The sequence below is a fragment of the Aotus nancymaae genome, unplaced genomic scaffold (genome assembly GCF_030222135.1).
Source record: "Aotus nancymaae isolate 86718 unplaced genomic scaffold, 86718_ANA_hifiasm-v0.15.2.pri h1tg000076l, whole genome shotgun sequence".
Classification (NCBI taxonomy): domain Eukaryota; kingdom Metazoa; phylum Chordata; class Mammalia; order Primates; family Aotidae; genus Aotus; species Aotus nancymaae.
Window position 1 is genome coordinate 3,484,469 of NW_026988491.1, and position 22,196 is coordinate 3,506,664.

Here is a 22,196-nt window from a genome sequence, read left to right on the forward strand (position 1 = left end):
AACATTTTTTTTTAATTGTGATTGTACTGAACATATAGACCTCTTTTCTTGTCATTATTCCCTACATGATACAGTATAACAACTATTTACACAGCATTTACATTGTATTAAATATTATAAGTAATCTAAAGATGATTCAAAGTTTGTAGGACAGATGTAGTTTGTAGGACAGATGTAGTTTATATGCAAATACGACCTCATTTTCCATAGGGAACTTGAGCATCCACAGATTTTGGTATCCATAGGAGGTCCTGGAACCAATCTCCTAAGATACTGAGGGATGACTATAGTAAGATTATAGAGCCTATAGCAACAGGCATAATCCAAAATAATTTAGAAGCACATTCTGCCTAACCCAAGATTCACAGCAGAATATACCCTAGACACAGACACACACACACACACACACACACACACAGAGGAGAGGGAGAAAGAGGGAGAGAGAGTGAGAGAGAGAGAGAGAGAGAGAGTGTGTGTGTGTGTGTGTGTGTGTGTGTGTGTGTAAGTGAGTCCCGGGTATGTAGCTCTCTTTAGTTTTATATAGCACTAATGCTGACTGTTACGTGTGAAATTACTCTGAATGCCAACTCTTATTCTGATATATTCTGCCTTTTTCCTGTAAAAAGAGATATCTGGCACGAGGATCTCTGGTAGACACAAGCACAAAAATATTAGTTATCCCTTACATATTAACAACCTAAGGAAACAAAAGCAAGAGATGGACTGGATGCTAGGATCAAGAGAGTCAGGCAAGCAGTCCAGACTAGCAGCAATGAACTACAGGTTAGGTACTATGGGAAAAGGCTGACAATCCAAAAGAAAGGACATGGAATATATCATTACAGTGATCAAAGGTCAAGGCACCAATCAAGAAAATAATAATCAGGAACCCAAGAGTGGTCAAAATCCAGTCACCCAAATAAGTTGCCTGTAATGTGGTCACCTGGTACAGGTCTGATACTACAGCTTAACTATCTGAACTAAAGACTCCTAATATACTTCTTGCCAGATAAAAATTGATCCTGGACCAGAAAGGAAAGGGTGTCTATAAAGGACATTACTGGAGCAATCATTCAAATTTCAAAGGGGTCTGTGGTTTGGAAAGCAGTATTGTATCAATGATAATGTCCTAACTTTAATGGTGGCACTGTGGTTTTTATATCAGTGTTCCCAATACATACTGAAGGATTTAGGAGTGATCGAACATCATGTCTGCAACTTACTCTCAAATAATTCAGAAAATAACAGTAATAATAATAATAGAGAAAAAAATTATAGGCCAAACATGAAAAAATGTTAACAACTGGGGAATCTAGATAAAAGATACACAGAAGTCCTTTGTACTAATCTTGCAACTTTTCTCTAAATTTTACATTTCAAAAGTGAAAATTAAAAAATATACAAATAAGATGTTAAATGCTTTGACAATAAAGTATATATATATATATATATATATATATATATATTTTTTTTTTTTTTTTTTTTGAGACGGAGTTTCGCTCTTGTTACCCAGGCTGGAGTGCAATGGCGCCATCTTGGCTCACCGCAACCTCCGCCTCCTGGGTTCAGGCATTTCTCCTGCCTCAGCCTCCTGAGTAGCTGGGATTACAGGCACGCGCCACCATGCCCAGCTAATTTTTTTTATTTTTAGTAGAGACAGGGTTTCACCATGTTGACCAGGATGGTCTCAATCTCTTGACCTCGTGATCCACCCACCTCGGCCTCCCAAAGTGCTGGGATTACAGGCATGAGCCACTACGCCCGGCCCGACAATAAAGTATATTTTAAAAGAAGCATCTAAACTGATCAACACAAGAAATTATTTCAAAATAAGAAGAAAAAAAATGACGTGCTTTAGCAATAGAATACATCTCAAAACTTAACTAAACAAATAAATACACAGAGCGATTCTAACTTTAGTTCTTAAAAGCCTCACTGGACTTCTAAAAGCAACAAATAATATTTCATCATTTGGAAAGAAATGTGAGAAAAAAGAAAAAAATGATATTTCCACTAAATTAAATTAAAAGGCACTCTTTCCAGAGAATTCAAATGAAGGTAATAACATAAACATTCTAGAAAGTTATATACAGGTAATTTTTTTTTTTTTTTTTGAGACAGGGTCTCACTCTGTAGCCCATGCCAGAGTGCAGTGACACAATCATGCACTGCATTTGAGCCTCCTGCCTCAGCCTCCCAAGTAGCTGGGACTACAGGTATACACCACCATATCAGCTCATTTCTTTTTTTAGTCATTTATTGTAGAGATGGAGGTCTGGCTTTGTTGCCTAGACTTGTCTTGAACTCCTGGCCTCAAGCAATTCTCCACCTCAGCTTCCCAAAACACTAAGATTACAAGTGTGAGCACCATGCCTAGCCCACAGGTAGCTTTTTAAATACGATAATGTAAAAACAATCCTTATTTATTGTATATAGTCTTATTATATATAGTCCTCTTGAAAACTGAAAACAGTATAATGCTTCTGAAATATTGGCAAATCCCTGTAAGAAAAAAATCACTAAATGTAACCAATGACCACATTTATTCAATGACTTCAAGTGTTCCTATAACAAAATATAAGAAGAATGTTTCCATTTTAGTATTAGTAATAGTTCAATTTCCAAAAGAGACTAATTTTACTTAAGTATATTGGTCATCTATCTTATCACTTTAAAAACGTTTTTGAAAAAACTATTTATTGGCCAGATGCGGCAGCTCACACCTGTAATCCCAGCACTTTGGGAGACCAAGGCAGGCGGATCACTTGAGGTCAGGAGTTTGAGACCAGTCTGGCCAACATGGCAAAACCCCAACTCTACTAAAAATATAAAAATTAGCTGGGTGTGGTGGTGTGCACCTAAAATCCCAGCTACTCAGGAGGCTGAGGCAGGAGAATTGCTTGAACCCAGGAGGCGGGGGTTGCAGTGAGCCAAGATCAGGCCACTGCACTTCAGCCTGGGTGACAGAGCAAGACTCCATCTCAAAAAAAAAAAAAGAAAAAAAAACTATTTCCTTTTTTTTCCCCCATCCCAAAAAAGCCTATTTCTTTACCAGTATTTCTGGAGTAGCTTTCATAACTTTTTATCTGAAATATTTTTCTGAGAATAATTAAAAATGTTTCTATAAAAAGACTTTGGAAACTCCTGGGATAGTTTCTCTTTTCATTAAGATAGAAAATGCTGGCAGGATGAGGTGGCTTATGCCTGTAATCCCAGCAGTTTGGGGGTGCCGGGGCAGGCAGATCACCTGAGGTCAGGAGTTTGACACCAGTCTGGCCAACATGATAAAACCTTTTCTCTACTAAAAATACAAAAATTAGCCAGGTGTGGTGGCAGGTACCTGTAATCCCAGCTACTTGAGAGGCTGAGGCAAGAGACTCACTTGAACCTGGGAGGCCGAGGTTGCAATGAGCTGAGATTGTGCCAGCCTGGGTGACAGAGTAAGACTCCGGCTCAAAAACAAACAAACAAAAAAAACGCTACCAGATTTTTATTACAGGAGACAAGACTAATAGACTCCTTTAAAAATTGTGCCCTAATACATTTTATGTATCACACACAAAGCATGTATCTACATTTAATCAATGTCACTGTCAAGTATACATGACAACGAACTCTCACTTCACTTTAAAAAAATGCATCTACACTCCTTAGTGATACACATACTATCTGAGAGTTGGAAATAAAATTTATTGCTTAACATATGTTTATAACTTAGTAATTGGAATGAAACATTCTTAAAACAAATTATGACAAACCTGAGAACATAAATAATTGAGCTCCTTTCTGAATTTCCTTCATAGCATGACTTCTCTTCTTGCCAGACTTCCTGAATCACTTCCTAAGGACACAGCATCCATTTTAAAGTAGTTGTTTCTATACCATGAAAGCCTGGTTTCCAAGGAGACGCTGTGGATTCTAACATCACTTTAGGCTAACATTTATGAGAAAAATTCCTTTTGGCAAAAACTGTAATTCTCCTCTTAGATCAACAATAGTAAAATAAAAACTAAATGTATAAATAAATAAATAAACAATGACCAGTGGCCTTAAGAGAGTCATTTCAATACCAAATAGAAAAGTTACCAATCAAATGGTGGCAGCTAGAAAATATACTTCTGTTTGTAGTTTTTCTTGAAGAACAAAGAAACAAACACTTCTTTGTGTCTTCTAACATGTACCCAAGAAGAGACTGAAACTTTTCAATCACTTTTTTACCTCATCTCTTATAACAGCACACTCAGTAAAAGAGGATGATTTTCCCCCACAGAGGAAGACAGTCCTTTGATGAAAGGTATAGGAGTAGCTGCACTCCCCCACTAGAACCGCCAAACGAGGGCTAATCTCATGTTACAGATTTTTATTTTCTTTTTAAGTAAAAACTAAAAAACATTAAATTGGTATATTCCTAATATGAAATATTATGAAGCTGTTAAAACTAAATTATGTGTAAACTGCCAGAGAAAAATAAGCACATTGTAAATCTAACATTTAAAAAGTATCTCAGGGGAAATAGGGTAGGGATAGCGTGGGGTGGGGAGTTAGGAAGGGATAGCATGGGGAGAAATGCCAGATATGGCTGAGGGGGAGGAAGGCAGCAAATCACACTGCCATGTGTGCACCTATGCAACAATCTTGCATGTTCTTCACATGTACCCCAAAACCTAAAATGCAATAAAAAATAAAAATAAAAATAAATAAAAAATAAAAAGTATTTCATTTTAGGAAGATGTTGATAAGGATATAAAGTTTCAGTTAGATTGGAGGAATAAATGTTAGTGGTCTATTAAACTGCATGGTGGTCACAGTTAATAAAAATGCATAACTCAAAACTGCTAAAATAGATTTTTAATGTTATCACCACAAAAATAAATAAATAAATTTGGTAAGGCAATGTATGTGTTAATTAGCTTGACTGAATCCTTCTATAATGTATACACAGATCAAAACATCACATTGTACTCCATAAATATAGATAATTGTCAATTTTTAAATTGTTCTAAGTATCCTTTTTCTTTAAGAAGTATGTAGGGGTATGTCCGTGAGTACATGTGTTTATGTGTATAAAGTTACAGATATATTGTAAAATGTCTCAAAAAATATTTAAACTGAATAAAAATAGTTAACTCTAGGGACTGGAATGGGGAATACAGTGAGCAATAAGACAAGAGGGGAATATAATTTTTATTGTTTGAAATTTTTCCAAAAGTAATTTTGAGTTACTTTTGTAATTTAAAAAATTTATATGTGTATATATATACATGCAATGTACAGACTGACCAAAAAGACCTGAACATAGATTCAAATGCAAATTATAAGCCTGTCATAAAATCATGTCTTTAAGGCATATAAAATAATAAACTATGTAATAACAATGAACCATTTATTGCCAAAGATAATAGGTAATAACAATTGTTCTGGGAATGAACGTAACATGAAAAGAAATGCCAATTGCCTTTGATAGATTTAGCATATGGTAGTGACAGATAGCTACTCCAAAATGTGGTGCCTAGGTGTATAAAATATTTTAAGCTGAAGTAATTTGAGAAATGGTAAGTGCTGGAAGAACTCTCTGACCTTCCTCTGAAGCAGGTACTAACACTGTCCTTAAACCTGATGGAAAAGAATATCCTTCTCTCTGAAAACAGAGGGATACTGAGAAGAATCCAAACGGGCCTTAATAAGTTTCTCCCCAGTTTATTACCTCTAGCTTATACCCACATTGTCTCGTCACATTTTTTCACGATTTTCCACTCCTTATCAAACCTAGCATAAAAATGCTCAGGCTTAACTATTTATTTGGGTCTTCCTTTCCTTATAAAGTCTCTCATGTCATGTAAAACTTATATTAAATTCACTTAAATGCTTTTATCTTGCTAATCTCATTTGTTACAGGGGCCTCACCTGAGAACTTAGAAGGGTAGAAGTAAATATATTTTTTTATCTCCCATTGTTAGAATATAAAGTTTTGCTTAAATTTAAAGAAAGCATCACTTTCCTACATATGAAAAAAATCCCCTTTCCTGATTATCATTCCAACTGTCTACACAAAGCTGAAAAACTAAATTTTCATCTCCTTAAAAACAAGACTAAAATTATGCAAAATAATTATATAAAAAAGATAATTTTATTGAAAATATTTATTCTGAATACAGTGTTTGACTCATAACTGATTTTAATGTCATGAGACAGAATGTAAAGATGTTAAGACAATTTGGAGTTAGATTAAATAGAGGTTCTAATTCTAATTTTTTTCTTACTCTGTAACTGTGGGCAAACTACTTAAATTTCCCTGAATCTTACTTTACCTTTAAAATACAGATAGCACCACCTATAACAGATGATTGTTATGAGGATCTGCCTTTCACTCATCAAGTTCACTGAGCGCTTTACCAAGCATATCCCAAATCCCTCAGCTTCTCTTCATTTCCACCACCAGTACTCTAGTCCAAGTTAACTTCATCATTAGCCTCCCTGCTTTTGCTTTCACTCTCCTACTTTCCATTTCCTTCACAGTGGTTGTTTGTACTTTCCCATAAATTCAACTGTGGAAAAGCACTTCCAAAATGGCAGAGTAAAGTCTTCCAAAAATCTGTTCTTCCACAAAAGCAATGAGAACACTAGCAGAACTTGTCAAAATCAACTTTTTCAGGATTTTGGAAATTAACCAACAAATTGTACCAACAGCTGAGTGTCAGTTAAAGTAGCAAGCTTTGTGGGGTTTTTAACTTGTACTATTTCTATCCCTTTTTCCCCACCTATGTGATCAACTTAAAAACCCACAGCCTTCTCACCACAATAGATATGGAAATAAGAAGCTTAGAAGCAAAGAGGGGTCAGAATTGTTTGGATCTCTTCAAAAATACCCTACCCCCAGAAAATTACCATTACTTGACCTGTCTGGCAGCTCCCTAGAGAAGTTCCATTCACAAAACTATATTTGACGTAACTCAGAGGTAGCTCAGTGTGAGCAACCCTCTTCACAAGGCATCTCTCAAATAAAATCAGTGGCAACTGCTTAACATCAAACTGCCTGATGCAGCAATATATACTGGGTAAATAAAAATTTAACGAAAAACCTTAAAAGAAAATTCTAGAGAATGAGATGTCTATAGGGGGCTTTTAAAACTCCAAAATATCCCTGAGAATCTAAAAATGTGCAGTACTGTGTGCATACCCAAGAAGGACCCAACAAGCTCCTAATCTCTCATCTGGCTGTCCTTGAGGTTCTTTTTTTTTTTTTTGTCCTTGAGGTTCTATACAAATGGGAAGTGAAGGCTAAGAGTTGTAAACTACCAGAGTGCTGAAGGTGTGCCCAAACATACACAGGGAACTCTTCAGCAAAGGCTGGGAAATGTAGTAGTTCAAGGCATTTAAGGAATCCCTGTCGAATCTTTAGCTGAGGACTATGCTAACTGAGCAGACTTCCGTAGCTACACATGACAAAGAATGGAGATTTTAAAGAGTTTAGGAAAGTCACTAACACAAAAAAGGCAATAACAACAACAAACTCTAGGAGAGAGGGAGATCTGATTTCTAAAGTTGCCACATTATATTACCTAAAATGTCCAGTTTTCAACAAAAAATGATGAGACACAAATAAAAACAGGAAAGTACTGTCCATACACTGGGGGAAAAAAGCAGTAACAGAAACTGACCATGAGGAAATCAAGATATTGGACTTACTAGACAAAGATACTAAATCAGCCATTAAAAACATGTTAAGGCCAGGTGCGGTGGTTCACGCCTATAATCCCAGCACTTTGGGAAGCCAAGGCAGGCAGATCACCTGAGGTCAGGAGTTGGAGACCAGCCTGACCAATATGATCAAACCCTGTCTCTACTAAAAATACAAAAATTAGTCAGGCATGGTGGCATGTGCCTATAATCCCAGCTACTCAGAAGGCTGAGACGTGAGAATCACTTGAAGCGGGGATGCAGGGGTTGCAGTGAGCCGAGATCACGCCATTGCACTGGAGCCTAGGCAACAAGAGCAAAACTCCATCTCAAAAAAAAAAAAAAAAAAAGTGTTCAATGGAAACTATGGAATTAAGGGAAAACATGAGCAATGTCTTACCAAATGGAGCATATCAATTAAAAAAATAATAATAATTCCAGAATGTAAAAATACTTAATAAGAAAATCACTAGAGGGGCTCAAAACCAGACTGGAATAGACAGAGAAAAAAGTCAGTAAATTGCAATCTCACATTCTGGCTTATATAATAGGAAACTAAAATTGAATAGTCTCTGCAACATCATTTGGACTTATTGGTGTTAGAACTTGAAAGAGAATTCTGGATTCTTGAGTCCTTAAATCATGGACTCCTTTGTCCAGGGAAGTAGTGTAATACCATAGTTAAGGACAAGGTCTTTAGAATCACATCAACCTGGGTTTAAGTCCAAATCTTCAGTTACTAACTAGATGTCCTAGACAAGTATATAATCTCCCACTAAGTATAAATGTTCTATTTTATAAAGTAGTGATAAAAATAGTATCTACCTCATAAGATTATTGTTAAGTATAAAATTGACATCACAAATAAAAGGATTTGAACAAGCCTGACATAATAAGCATTCGATAAGAGGTATTGTATTTTATTGCTATTATAATACTAGGTAAGCCAAAGGAAAACATGAGGTCAAGATATGTTAAAATGTTTTTTCTTAGTGTGAGTCTGTCATCAGGTATAATACGTGACAGATAAGGTATAGTACTCTGTATTCAGGTATTATACCTGATGATAGAATTCTGTCATCACAGACAGACACAGTGGTTCACGCCTGTAATCCTAGCACTTTGGGAGGCCAAGGTCAGCGGATTGCTTAAGTTCAAGAGTATGAGACCAGCTTGGGCAACACAGTGAAACCCCATCTCTACAAAAATTACAAAAATTAGCCACGGTGACACATGCCTGTAGTCCCAGCTACTTGAGAGACTGAGGCAGAAGGATTGCTTAAGCCTGGGATGTAGAGGCTGCAGTGAGCTGTGATCATGCCACTGCACTCCAGCATGGGTGACAGAGAAAGACCCTGTCTTAAGAAAATTAAAAAAAAAAAAAAAAATGAGAATTCTGTCATCAGGTGTAATCAATGAACAAGAATACGGGAAGAGCTTTAAATCCATGCAGAAAGAGAATGTGCTTTAAAATTAACAGGAGAGTCCCACTTTGATCATGTGCTTTAAAATTAACAGGAGAATCCCACTTTGAAATCTTCCTCTATGTAGTGTTATACCATATGAAAATCCATCATTCCTTTGGGGTCTTTTCCAATGATATTCTTGAAGATATCCTTGAAGAACATAACCATTTCTGTAACTCATTATTCACACTAAAATAATAACTACTTCACAACTGACTTATCTGAAAAGATGTGATTCAAGGAAATTCCAAAGTAAATTAAAGTAGATATAAATAAAAAGGGATATGAGACAGGGCTTGGTGGCTCACACCTGTTAATCCCAGCACTTTGAGGGGGCAAGGCAGGAAGATTACAGGATTACTTGGGCCCCAGAGTTCAAGACCAGCCTAGGTAACTAACACAGGGAGACCGTTTTTATAAAAAAAAAAAAAAAAAATTAACAGTTAGCCAGGTGTGGCCCTGTGTGCTAACAATTAGTACACACTGTAGTGCCAGTTACTCTGGAGACTAAGGTGGGAAAATGCTTTGGGTCTGGGAGTTTCAGGCTGCAGTGAGCCATGATTACGCCACTGCACTCCAGTCTGGCTGACAAAGTGCGACCCTATCTCAAGAAAAGAAATAAAGGAGGGGATATGATATGTTCTACAAATGAAGGTACATGAATAGGTACCATAATATGCATATAATATGACAAAGAACAATGAGGTGAATTATAACAATAGTCACAAATTCTTCCTCTTCTGCTTTGGGCTTGGCCATATGAATTACTTTGCCCAATGGGAGAATAACAAAAGTAGTTCAAACAGACTTTAATAGTGCTATGCAATTGTGTTTGCATTCTCTTACAGTTCTTGGAATTCAACAACTGCCATGCAAAGAAGCCCAGCAAAATCTGCTGGATGATGAGAGACACATAGCCCAATGGTCACTGTTTTCCTGGCCAAAAGCACACCAACTGCCAGAAATGTGAGACTGTCCTAGATATTCCAATCACCAGCCAAACTTCTAGTTTACCTCAAACATGTGAGAAAGACCAACAGAGATCAGTTGAGTCAGCCAAGTCCAGAAGAGCCACTTCAGCTAACCTACAAAAACTTGAGCTTAATAAATGGTTGTTGTTTTAAGCCACTAAGTTTTGGAGTGATCTGTTATAGAGCAAAAGTTAGTGGACACAAGTGCAAACCAAAAATACATCTAAAAAAAAATTAGGCCGGCACGACAGCTCACGCCTGTAATACCAACACTTTGGGAGGCTGAGGCAGGTGTATCACCTGAGGTCAGAAGTTTCAGACCAGCCTGGCCAACATGGTGAAACGCTGTCGTTACTAAAAACACAAAAATTAGCCAGGTGTGGTAGCGCATGCCTGTAATCCCACCTACTCAGGAGGCTGTGGCAGGAGAATCGTTTGAACCTGGAAGCAAAGGTTGCAGTGAGCCAAGATCGTGCCACTGCATTCCAGCCTGGGTGACAGAGCAAGACTGTCTCAAAAATATATATGTATATCATAGCAAAGAGGTAGGATATCGAAACAATGAAAAAAGGTCAAAATGCCAAATTAACAAGAAGAAAAAAAAATCAGCTGAATATCATTAACAGAGAAGACAGTAACAAAATTGTTCTTGCTTATAGTAAGTGCCTAATCTATGTTTTTTGAAGAGAAATAAAGAAAATATATCACACATATTAAAAAGCGAGCTATATTTATAGGATCCTATATTAATAGGATCTGATAAGCCATTCACAAGCATATATAGTCTAGATATGTGGTGAAAAATAATTCTTCCTTTTCCTGCTGCAACAGAAATATCTCAACAGAACATTTTATCCATTTTGGAATCGACACATTTAAAAACTTGAAAAGCTAATCAATAGGAATTTTGAGGATTCAGAAGATTACTGAGATTATAAGGGAAAGAAAAATGCTCAAAAGAGAACTGAGTAGTTTTACTAAAAAACATGTATATATAAATATAGGGTGATTATTAACATCATCATGATGACCATCACATTAATAACTATGATGTATTAAATAACTTATATATAAAAAACTCTTGCTAAGTGCCTAACATTTTATTTAATCCTGACTACTATACTTCAAGGTATGTTATGTTATCCCAGATACAAATGGAAAAACTGCAGCTTAGGGAGGTATAGTAACCTGTCAAAGACTTCATCTAATAAGGAGGAAAAAACCTAGATCGAACTCCAAAGTACTAGCAGACCTCACTTCACATGTATATTATGCCAATATACATGAATTTCAGTTATCACAGTTAAATAACACCAGTGCCCTAACAACACAATTTAAATTTCAGTTACCACTGTACATCAACTGACAAGAACAAGGAGGAAGAAAAAAAAAAAAGGAAAAGAAGAGCATGTTTGTCAGCAGAATAGTAAGAAATACAAAGGGTCTTCAAAAAGCTCATGGAAAGTGTGTATTCTGAAAAAACTATGCATGGATTTCAAAAAATTTCTGCATCAAAATAAACTCAAACTAACTTGTTATTAACATGTCTGAACAGGATCTAGTTTGAGGCACTTTGAAGGATAAAACATTAGTTTGGAAACAGTCCCTATCAGAGCAATATAAATTCTGCTAAACTCAAAGCAAAGCAAATCAAAGCAAAATAAACATCAAATTTATGGTAAAGCGAGGGGTGGAAAAATGGTAAAATAATAGATGCTTTACAAAAAATTTATGGAGACCATGCCCAAAGAAATCAACAGTTTAAAACAGATAACTTATTTTAAGAAGGATCAAGACCACCTTGAAGATAAGGTCCACAGCAGCAGATCATCTGCATCAATTTACAATGAAAAAAAAAATCTTATTCCTGCTCTAATTGAAGAGGATCAACAACTAGCAGGAGAAACAATAGCCAACATCACAGACAGTTCAATTGGTTCAGCTTACATAATTCTAACCGAAAAATTAAAGTTGAGCAAACTTTGCACTCAGCAAGTTCCAAAACTGTTGCACCAGATCAGCTACAGGCAAAAGCAGAGATTTCAACAGAAATTTTAAACAAGTAGGATAGAGATCCTAAAGCAGTTCTTTGAAGAAGTATAACCAGAGATGAAACATGGCTTTACCAGTGTGATCCTGAAGACAGCACGATCAAAGCAATGGCTACCAAAAAGTAGAAGTGGTCCAGTCAAAGCAAAAGCAGAGCAGTGAAGAGCAAAGGTCATGACAACAGTTCTTAAGGATGCTCAGGACGTTGTGCCTGCTGACTTTCTACAGGGCCAAAGATCAATAACATTTGCTTATTATGAGTGTTTTGAGAAAGTTAGCCAAAGCTTTAGCAGAAAAATGCCTGAAAAAGCTTCACAGAGTCCTCCACCATGACAATGCTCCTGCTCATTCCTCTCATCAAAACAGAGAAATTTCTCAAGAGTTACAGTTGGAAATTATTAGGCATTTACCTTAAAGTACTGATTTGACTCCTTCTGACTTCTTTCTGTTTCTTAACCTTAAAAAAATATTTAAAGGGGGCCGGGCGTGGTGGCTCATGCCTGTAATCCAAGCACTTTGGAGGCCAAGGCGGGCGGATCACCTGAGGTTGGGAGTTCAAGACCAGCCTGATCAACATGGTGCAACCCCGTCTTTTAAAAAATAAATAATAATAATAATAATAAATATTTAAAAGGAACCCATTTTTCTTTAGTTGACAACGCAGAAAAGACTGCTTTGACATAGTTACATTCCAGGATGCTTAGTTCTTTAAGGATAGACTAAATGTCTGGTATCACTGCTTACAAAAGTGTCTTCAACATTATTAAACTTATGGTGAGAAATAAAGTTTGTATTTTTTGTTTATTTTTTAATTCCCATTTTCCACAAACTTCTTGAAGTCCCCCATAAAAGAAGAAATGTGACCACTTGAGCAGAATCTTGACTATCAATCCAACTGACAATATTGAGCAACAAAAGATTTTGAACAAGAACAATGTTACAATAAAAGGTTATCACAACAAAGTAAGAATGAAACTATAAAAACCTGAACTATAATATTGGCTCTATTATCAGGTTGGTGCTAACAGAAATAAACTGTATAAGATACATATGAAATACATTTAAGAAAAAGGCTGGGCCCCTTGGGGAGACCAAGGCAGGAGGATCATTTGACCCCAGGAGTTTGAGATTAGACTGGGCAACATAGCAAGACCCTATCTCTATTAAAAAAAAAAAAAAAAAAGTTTTTTAAAAAATAGCTAGGTATGGTGGCACACACCTGTAGTCCCAGCTACTCAGGAGGCTAAGGTGGGAGGATCACCTGAACCCAGGAGTTCAAGGCTGCTGTGAGCTATGATGGCACCACTGCACTCCAGCCTGGGTAACAGAGCGAGATTTTCTCTTAAAAAACAGAAAGAAAAGAAAAAGAAAGAGTATGAAGGAATTATTTACCAATTTGATGCAAAGAATGAAAATGAAGTAAGATAAATATTGAAATGTATGAGACTAGCTAACTGGAAGCAATGACCCTAGTGAGATAACTCAAAACATCAGGAGAATCATTAAATCACTGAAAATGTATCACTTTTACTTCCAGTAGTGACTGGGCAAGATTCTGCTGGACTCACCCCAACCCAGAAAACAACTGTAACGTCTAGATATAATATCTTTAAAAGCTACCTGAAAGTACTAAAGAGTGAAGAGAAGCAGGCAGATTTTGGAGGGAGAGAGCTGTAAAGTGAGTTCCCATTTTCAAGGTGTAAGGGTCAGGTACTGTAAGAATGCTAAGCAATAGTACAGAAATATTGGTAGAAAAATAGTCTTCTAGATTGGGGAAACTAGAACACTGAAGGTCAGAAAACCACAGCCTCTGGACAAGGGGGGAAGAAGGTTCCAGAAAGAAAAGAATCAGAAAAAAAAAATACTCATATTCTGTCTACCCACATCTTTGGCTAACCCCCGAGTCGCACGTATGGAACAAATTTCAAAGTAATTCAACAAAAGACAAAATATCTGAACTGAGACCACAACTGCCACTTAAAAAGTGGAGTTTGCAGTTCTAGTCTAACCAAGATAATTACCTGTCTAACATCAAGAATCGAAAACTGTCTCAAGAGAAAAAAAATCAACTTTAGAAAGTATTCAAATAAACCAATAAACAGCATGAAAAGAGTAACAGAGGGACAAAAACAGAAAGGACAATTTAAAAAGAAATAATAAAATGGTAGATGTAAAGTTAACAGCATTAATAATTGCATTAAAAATAAATGAACAAAAAATCCAATTTTGGCAGAAATTGACAAACTTAATTTAAAAAGCAAGACACAACTATATGTCATACAAAAAAGATGAATTTTAAATGTAAAGGCACAGAAAGGATAAAAATATATAAACAGAAGATATATAATGCAAAGAGTAAGTAGAAAAGGCTGGACAACCTATATTAATATCAGACAAAATACATTTTTTTTTGAGACGAAGTTTTGCTCTTGCTGCCCAGGCTGGAGTGCAATGGTGCCAATTGGCTCACCGCAACCCCCCACTCCCGAGTTCAAGCAATTCTCCTGCCTCAGCCTCCCGAGAAGCTAGGATTACAGGCGCCCTCCACCACGCCCAGCTAATTTTTGTATTTTTAGTAGAGACAAGGTTTCACCATGTTGGCCAGGCTAACCTCGAACACGTAACTTCATGATGCACCCGCCTCGATCTCCCAAAGTGCGGGGATTACAGGCATGAGCTACCATGCCCAGCCCAAAATAGATATTTTTTTAAAAGACATAATCTCACTATGTTATCCAGGCTACACTCCTCAGCTCAAAGAATCCTCCTGCCTCAGCCTTCCAAGGAGCTGTGACTACAGGCATGCACCACCTCACCCAGCTCAGACAAAATAGTTTATAACACAAAATTTACTACCACAGATAAAGAGATACGTTGCAGAACGATAAAAGGATCAGTTTATAAAGAAGATATAATATGTGTATATAATAATAGAGTTTTGGCCAGATGCAGTGGCTCACACCTGTAATCCCAGCACTTTGGGAGGCTGAGGTGGGCAGATCACCTGAGGTCAGGAGTTTGAGACCAGCCTGGCCAACATGGTGAAACCCCATCTCTACTAAAAATACAAAAATTAGCCAGGTATGGTGGCACACGCCTGTGTACCAGCTACTTGGGAGGCTAAGGCAGGAGAATTGCTTGAACCAGGGAGGCGGAGATTGCGGTGAGCCGAGATCATGCCATTGCACTCCAGCCCGGACAACGAGAGCAAAACTCTATCTCAAAAAAAAAGAGTTTTAATATATATGAAGCAAAACTTGACGATATTAAAGGGATAGTCAATTCTAAAATCTCAATTCAAGATTTTAATTTCTTCATTCCAGCAACTCACAGAATAACAAGACAAAAAAGTCAGCAAAGACAGAGAAGATATAAGCAACAAGATTAAGCATCTGGACTTCACTGATATCTACAGAACTACACCTCAAAACTAGAGAATACATGTTCTTTCCAAGTGTTCATTGTATATTCCCCAGGATAAACCACATGCTAAAACAAACCTCAGAAAATTTAAAAGCATTAATATCATAAAGATTATGTTTTTGACTATAATCAAATTAAATTAGAAATCAACAATAATTAGGTAACTAAAAAAACACAAATATTTGGATATTAAACAACAAACTTCTAAATAATCCATGGATCAACTATGTACTGACAAGGAAAACTGGAAAATACGGAACTGAATAATAATGGAAATACATGTTAGAATTTATAAGATGCAGCAAAAACAGTACTTGAAGAGAAATATTCAGCTTTAAATGCTTATATTTTAAAAAGAAAAAGATCTAAAGTCAATGGCCTATGTTCTCTTCTTACAAAATGAAAAGAAAGAGCAAAATAAATGCAAAATAAGTAGAAAGAAGGAAATAATAAACAGCAGAAATCAGTGAAAAATAAAATGTACTACAATATAGAAAATCAATGACACTAATAACTCATTATTTAGAAGGATGAATGGAATTGGTAAATCTCTAGGTAGAATAACCAGAAAATAGCAGATTAACAATATTAAGAATTGAAAAAAAGAACATCACTATGGATTCTTCAGATATTAAAAAGGATAAGGGAATATTAACAACTTTATGCCAATAAAGTTGACAATCTAGATTAAATAAAAAATTATTTGAAAGAAACAATTACCAAAACTGATCCAAAATGAATTAGAAAATTTGAATAGCCCTACATCAATCAAAGAAATTGAATTCATAATTAAAACATTCCAACAAAGAAAAGTACAGATAAAGATGGCTGGACTGGTGAATTCAATCCAATACTTAAGGAAGAAATAATGCCAATCCTACACAAATTTTTTCAGAAAATACAGAGAGAACACTTTACAACTCATTACTTAAGAATAGAATCACTCTGATACCAAAACCAAAGACATCATGAGAAAAACAAAAGGCTACAGATCACTATCTCTCATAAACTTGGATGTAAAAATTCTTAACAAAATTCTAGCAAAGCATTTCCAACAATATATAAAAAGAATAATACATAATGATGACCTGGTATTTACCCCCATTAATCCCAAAGTTGATTTAGTTGATTTAATATCCCAAAATAAATCAATTTACTTTACCTTATTAACAGACTAGCTGAGGAAAAAAATCATAATTTCAATAGATGAAGAAAAAACAGACAAAATTTGACACCTACTCATAACAGAAATTAAAGGGAATATCCTCCACCTGATTAAGGGCATCATGCTCAACAATGTGAAGCTCAATGCTTTCCCACAAAGATCAGGAATGAGTAAAGGAAGTTCACTCCCATGACTTCTACTCAACATTGTACTGGATATGCTAACCAGTGCAATAGAGCAAAAAATGAAGAAAAAGAAAGAAAAGGCATACACAAAAGAAAGGAAAAAGCAGAACTGTGATTACCTGCAGACATCATCAATCTGCAAAAATCCTACTAGAAATTAAAAGCAAATTTAACAGAGTCACATGACACAAAGTACAAAAAATTGTGTTTTATAGATTCTCAATGGAAAGTTAGAAAATAAAGTTAATCCATTTATAATAGTATCAAAAACCAAAATACTTAGGAACAAATTTGGCAAAAAACATGCAAGATATGAACACTGAAAACTACAAAAAGTTGCAAAGGGAATAAAAGAAGGCCTAAGTAAATGGAGGAATATACCATGTTCATGGGTTGAAAGACTCAATAACACTGAGAAGGCAATTCTCTCCAAATTGTTCTAATTCAGTACAAACCCATTAATTTCCAGAAGGTTTTTTTTTTTTTTTTTTGAAGAAATTGATAAGCTGATTCTACAACTTACAGAGAAATGCAAAAGCATAGAATAGCCAAAACAACTTAGAAAAAAAAAGTCAGCCTTTCTATACATCTATAGTAATTAAGGCATTATGGTTAAGGCATTGAGATATATATACAGATCAGGGCAATAAAATAAAGAATCTACCTGATCATAGTTTTGCTGTAAAAAAATAAAAATAAAATAGATAATCTAGCAATAACTCCATACTTAATGATCAAATGGTTTGTGACAGAGGTGCCAAGATAATTCAATGCGGAAAGGATAATCTTTAAAACAGATATTGGTGAATTATGGTCATCATTATATGGGAAAAAATTAACTTTGACTCTTGTCTCACACAATACCAAAAATTAACTCAAAATAAATCATAGACCTAAAGGCAAAAAATATAAAAATTCTAGAAGAAAATCTTTGTAACCTTGGGTAAGACAAAGATTTCTTAAATAGGACATAAAAAGAAGAAACATAAAGATATTACCAACCAAAGAGAAAACATCTAGCACACTGCTGGAGATAAGGTATCACAGACTGAACTCACTGCTTGTATGGGTTCCCATAGTACTCTGTTCACACCTCTTTTACAGAACATATCACATCAAAATCATTTTTTCATTCAGATAAAACAGAAATGTATAAAAGATTCTCTATCTAGTCTCTAGAGCCTTTAGATCTTTACATAAAAAATTAATACGGAAAAAGATAGAAATTGGAAGGTAGCTTTTCACACATCAGACTAGACAAAAATAATATTTCAGAGAAAGCCTTTAGAAAAGCAAAGTATTATTAAAAAGTCAGAGTAGAAAAGCAAAAATTAAAAAGGAATTAACAAAATTTCACCAGAGATATATTTATGACAAGAAAGTGTAAGTGAAGGCCATACAGTGGCTCACGCCAGTACTTTGGGAGGCTGAGACGGGCGGATCACAAGGTCAGGAGTTCAAGACCAGCCTGACCAATATGGTGAAACCCCGTCTCTACTAAAAATGCAAAAATTATCCAGGTGTGATGGCACATGCCTGTAATCAAAGCTACTCAGGAGGCTGAGGCAGGAGAATCATGCCACTACACTCTAGCCTGGGCAACAGAGTGAGACTCTATCTCAAAAAAAAAAAAGAAAAGAAAAAAAAGAAAGTGTAAGTGAATCTTCTTTTACCTAAAAAGTATATATTCCTAGAAAAATAAATATAGAATCTAGTTTTTATAAAAGGAAACATTCTTGTGCAGTAGTAAACATTTCTTTATGAATTAATTTCATTATCATACTACATCAAAATAACCTTTTGTCATTTCAATTATGATTCTATATTTTATATAATTCTAAATGTTCCTAAATTAGGTTTGCTTAAAGCCAAATATAGAACTAAAATATTAATGCAAATTGAACTATACAATAACTTCACTTACTGTGAGGAAAAAAAAATCAGAAACCAATAATATAAATTATCCTAAAAGGCTGATTTTTTTGTCTAAAATCATAAAAGTACACTTTTAAAAAGCCATTTTTTGGGTCACAAGCAGTGCCAGGAAGAAGTAGAAATGATACAGAAAAACGAAAAAGATAAAAGTTTAAAGGTGTTCACAAATATAGGAAAAACACAAGATAAGTGAATCCAAAAAGGACAAGAATTGATACTTAATTTGAAAATTAAGCTGTCTATATTTATAAGGATCACTGCATCAATCATAGGTTTAAAGAGACAGAGAGACAGAGGCAGATATATATGCAAAACCTTGCAAGAATGACCTAATTCAAATCTTCAGTAAAAATGTCACAATCATAACTATTACTTACCAAACATCTTCTATGTACAAGTAAATTATCTCTAATCTTTAAGCAACAATCTTCCAAGACAGGTATTATTATTCCCATTTATCTTAACTTCAGAGAGGTTAAGAGAATGCTCAAAAGCATATTGTCATTAGTGGAGGAACAGGAATGTGAACCTACGTTTATTCTTTGAAAACAGCATTCTAGTTCACAAATGGTATCATATAAAATTTTTCTATTTCTTTTATTTATTTATTTATTTATTTTTTTTTTTTGAGACTCTTCACTCTTGTTGCCCAGGCTGAAGTTAAGTGGCACGATCTCAGCTAACTGCAACCTTCACCTCCTGGGTTCAAGCAATTTTCTAGCCTCAACCTCCCAAGTAGCTGAGATTACAGGCGACCGCCACCACACCCAGCTAATTTTTGTATTTTTAGTAGAAATGGGGTTTCACCATGTTGACCAGGCTGGTCTCAAACTCCTGACCTCAGATGATCTGCCTGCCTCAGCTTCCCAAAGTGCTGGGATTACAGGCATGAGCCACCTCGCCTGGCCCATATACAGTTTTTCTCAACAATTTTTGTCTCATTTAGAGTGATTATGGCTACAAAAGTAATCCTTTATCTGGCTGCATGTCTTCTTTTTTTTTTTTTAAGTAATCCTTTAGGGAAGTACAGAATAGTAAACCATTCACAAGGCAGCAGCAATAATAGAAATTCCATTAAATGAGGCCAAAAAGACCTACCAGAGTCAAAGGATAAAGTACTATGACTTTTATTATTATTATTTGAGACAAGGTCTCATTCTGTTGCCCAGACCAGAGTGTGGTGATGCAATCATAGTTCACTACAGCCTCTACCTCCCAGGCTCAAGTGATCTTCTCACCTTAGCCTCCCACGTAGCTGGAGATACAGGTACAATGCCACCATACCTGGCTAATTTTTGTATTTTCTGTAGAGACGAGGTCTCACTGTGTTGTCTAGTCTGGCCTCAAATTTGTGGGCTCAAGGGATCCTCACACCTCAGCCTCTCAAAGTGCTGGGATTATAGGCATGATCCACTATGCCCAGCCCTACAGTATATTATTAATAAGACATTAGGAAACTATTTTAAATCTCTAGGAAATATCCATTAACCTTTGTTAACCCAACAGAAAGTCAAGAATGGGATCAAATGGTTTTGCAGTTCTATGGAAAATATCACAAATACTTCAGTTACATCTTTTTTCATTGTATATATTTAAGGTATACAACGTGATGTTTTTGTTTACTTATACACAGTGAAATAATTATTACAGTCAATCAAATTAATATATTGATCATCTCACATAGTATCCCTTTTGTGTGTGTGTTTGTGTTATAAGAGAACCTAAAATCTACTATCTTAGCAATTATCCCTAATACAATACAGTATCATTAACTATAGTGCTCATGTGGTACATTTGATCTCTCTAGAATTATTCATCCTGTATATCTGCAACTTTATATCCTTGAATCTACACTCCCCCATTTCATCCCTCTCCTATACCCCACCCTCTATGCTTCAGGTGCCTCTTAAGAAATTGTTTCTGCGGGGCAAGGTGACACATCTGTAATCCCACCACTTTGGGAGGCCAAGGTGGTAGAGCCGCTTGAGCGGAGGAGTTCGAGAACAGCCTGGGCAATATGGTGAAATCCCACTTCTACAAAAAATACAAAAATTAGCTAGGCATGGTGGCATATATCTGTAGTCCCAGCTACTCAGGAGACAGAGATTGCAGTGAGTCAAGATTGTACCACTATACTCCAGCCTGGGTGACAGAGTAAGACACTGTCTAAAAAAAAAAACAAAAAGAAAAGAAATTGTTTCTAAAAGAAACTAGGGGTTAGGCTAGGAGTAGGCACACTGAAAATAAATAATATATAATAAAAAACAAAGATAATATCTTAAGCCTTGCACCATTCAAGAGACTACAGATAATTACAGTGCTTTATTAGAAAAAACAGAAATTTCCCTGATTAAATACCATTCCGAAAATAAACAGTCATTGACAGAGAATACAATTATTTTAAATTGAAGGGAAGAAACATCATCATATTTCATCTAAAATATTCATTCAAAAAGAGATGTTCCAAAGTCTATATAAAGAACTAAAATGTAACTTACTTATCAAGAAGCACAGAGAAAAAAAATTTAAATCTCACACATGCAGGAAAAGAATTAAATTTGCAGATGGAAAGCACACTACCAAAAAAAAAAAAAGGAAGCCTTATCAGCTCAAGGAAGTAATTTTATATTTTGCTGAAGTACAGATTATTAAAATATTAATAAGTGCACTAAATCAATAAAATGTTATATTAAAGTAATAAGTCATCACAAAATATTCTGTGAAAATAAATAAAATCTCTACCTTTGGCCATTTGGGATTGAGAAGTCGAGCTTTGATTGCATCATCCAGTGCCTTGTCATACTGCTGGATTTTCATGTAGGCTGCAGATCTATTGCTGTATAAGATGCAGTTCTGAGGGTCAGCAGCCAGGGCTTCATTATACAGAACAATAGCTGTGTGGAAATCTCCATCATGACAGGCCTGATTACTCTGACGAACTTTCTCAACAAATTCAGCTTTGCTCAGTACCGGTCCATCAGGACTTCTCTGACCAATAGTGTTAGCATCAAAGAGAGGAATCTACAAACAAAGAAACTTTATCAGACAAAGTTCAGATAGTCCAGAAGGGTTCCCCATCTGCTAAGATTTGGATGTCTGTCCCCTCCAAATTGCATATTAAAATCTGATCCCCAACATTGGAGGTGGAGCCTAATGGGAGGTATTTAGGTCATAGGAGTAAATCACTCATGAACAGATTAATGCCCTCCCTTGAGGGTGAGTGAATTCTTACTCTATTAGTTCTCAAGAAAGCCAGTTCTTAAGAGGCCTGCCATTGGTCTCTCTCTCTCTTACTTCCTCTCACTATGTGATCTCTGCAAGCACA

At 35.7% G+C, this 22,196-nt stretch overlaps 1 protein-coding gene across 2 annotated transcripts in view; it reads right to left on the bottom strand.

The window, feature by feature from the left end:
* Positions 1-21,776, bottom strand: part of TTC28 (tetratricopeptide repeat domain 28) — a 655,746-nt gene extending 633,970 nt beyond the window's left edge. For both annotated transcript variants that reach the window (XM_021666147.2, XM_021666146.2), the window contains exon 1: positions 21,614-21,776. In XM_021666147.2, the coding sequence (XP_021521822.2) occupies positions 21,614-21,688 (75 nt within the window). In that variant the 5' untranslated portion in view covers positions 21,689-21,776. The remainder of the gene's footprint in view (positions 1-21,613) is intronic.
* Positions 21,777-22,196: the final 420 nt, after the last annotated feature.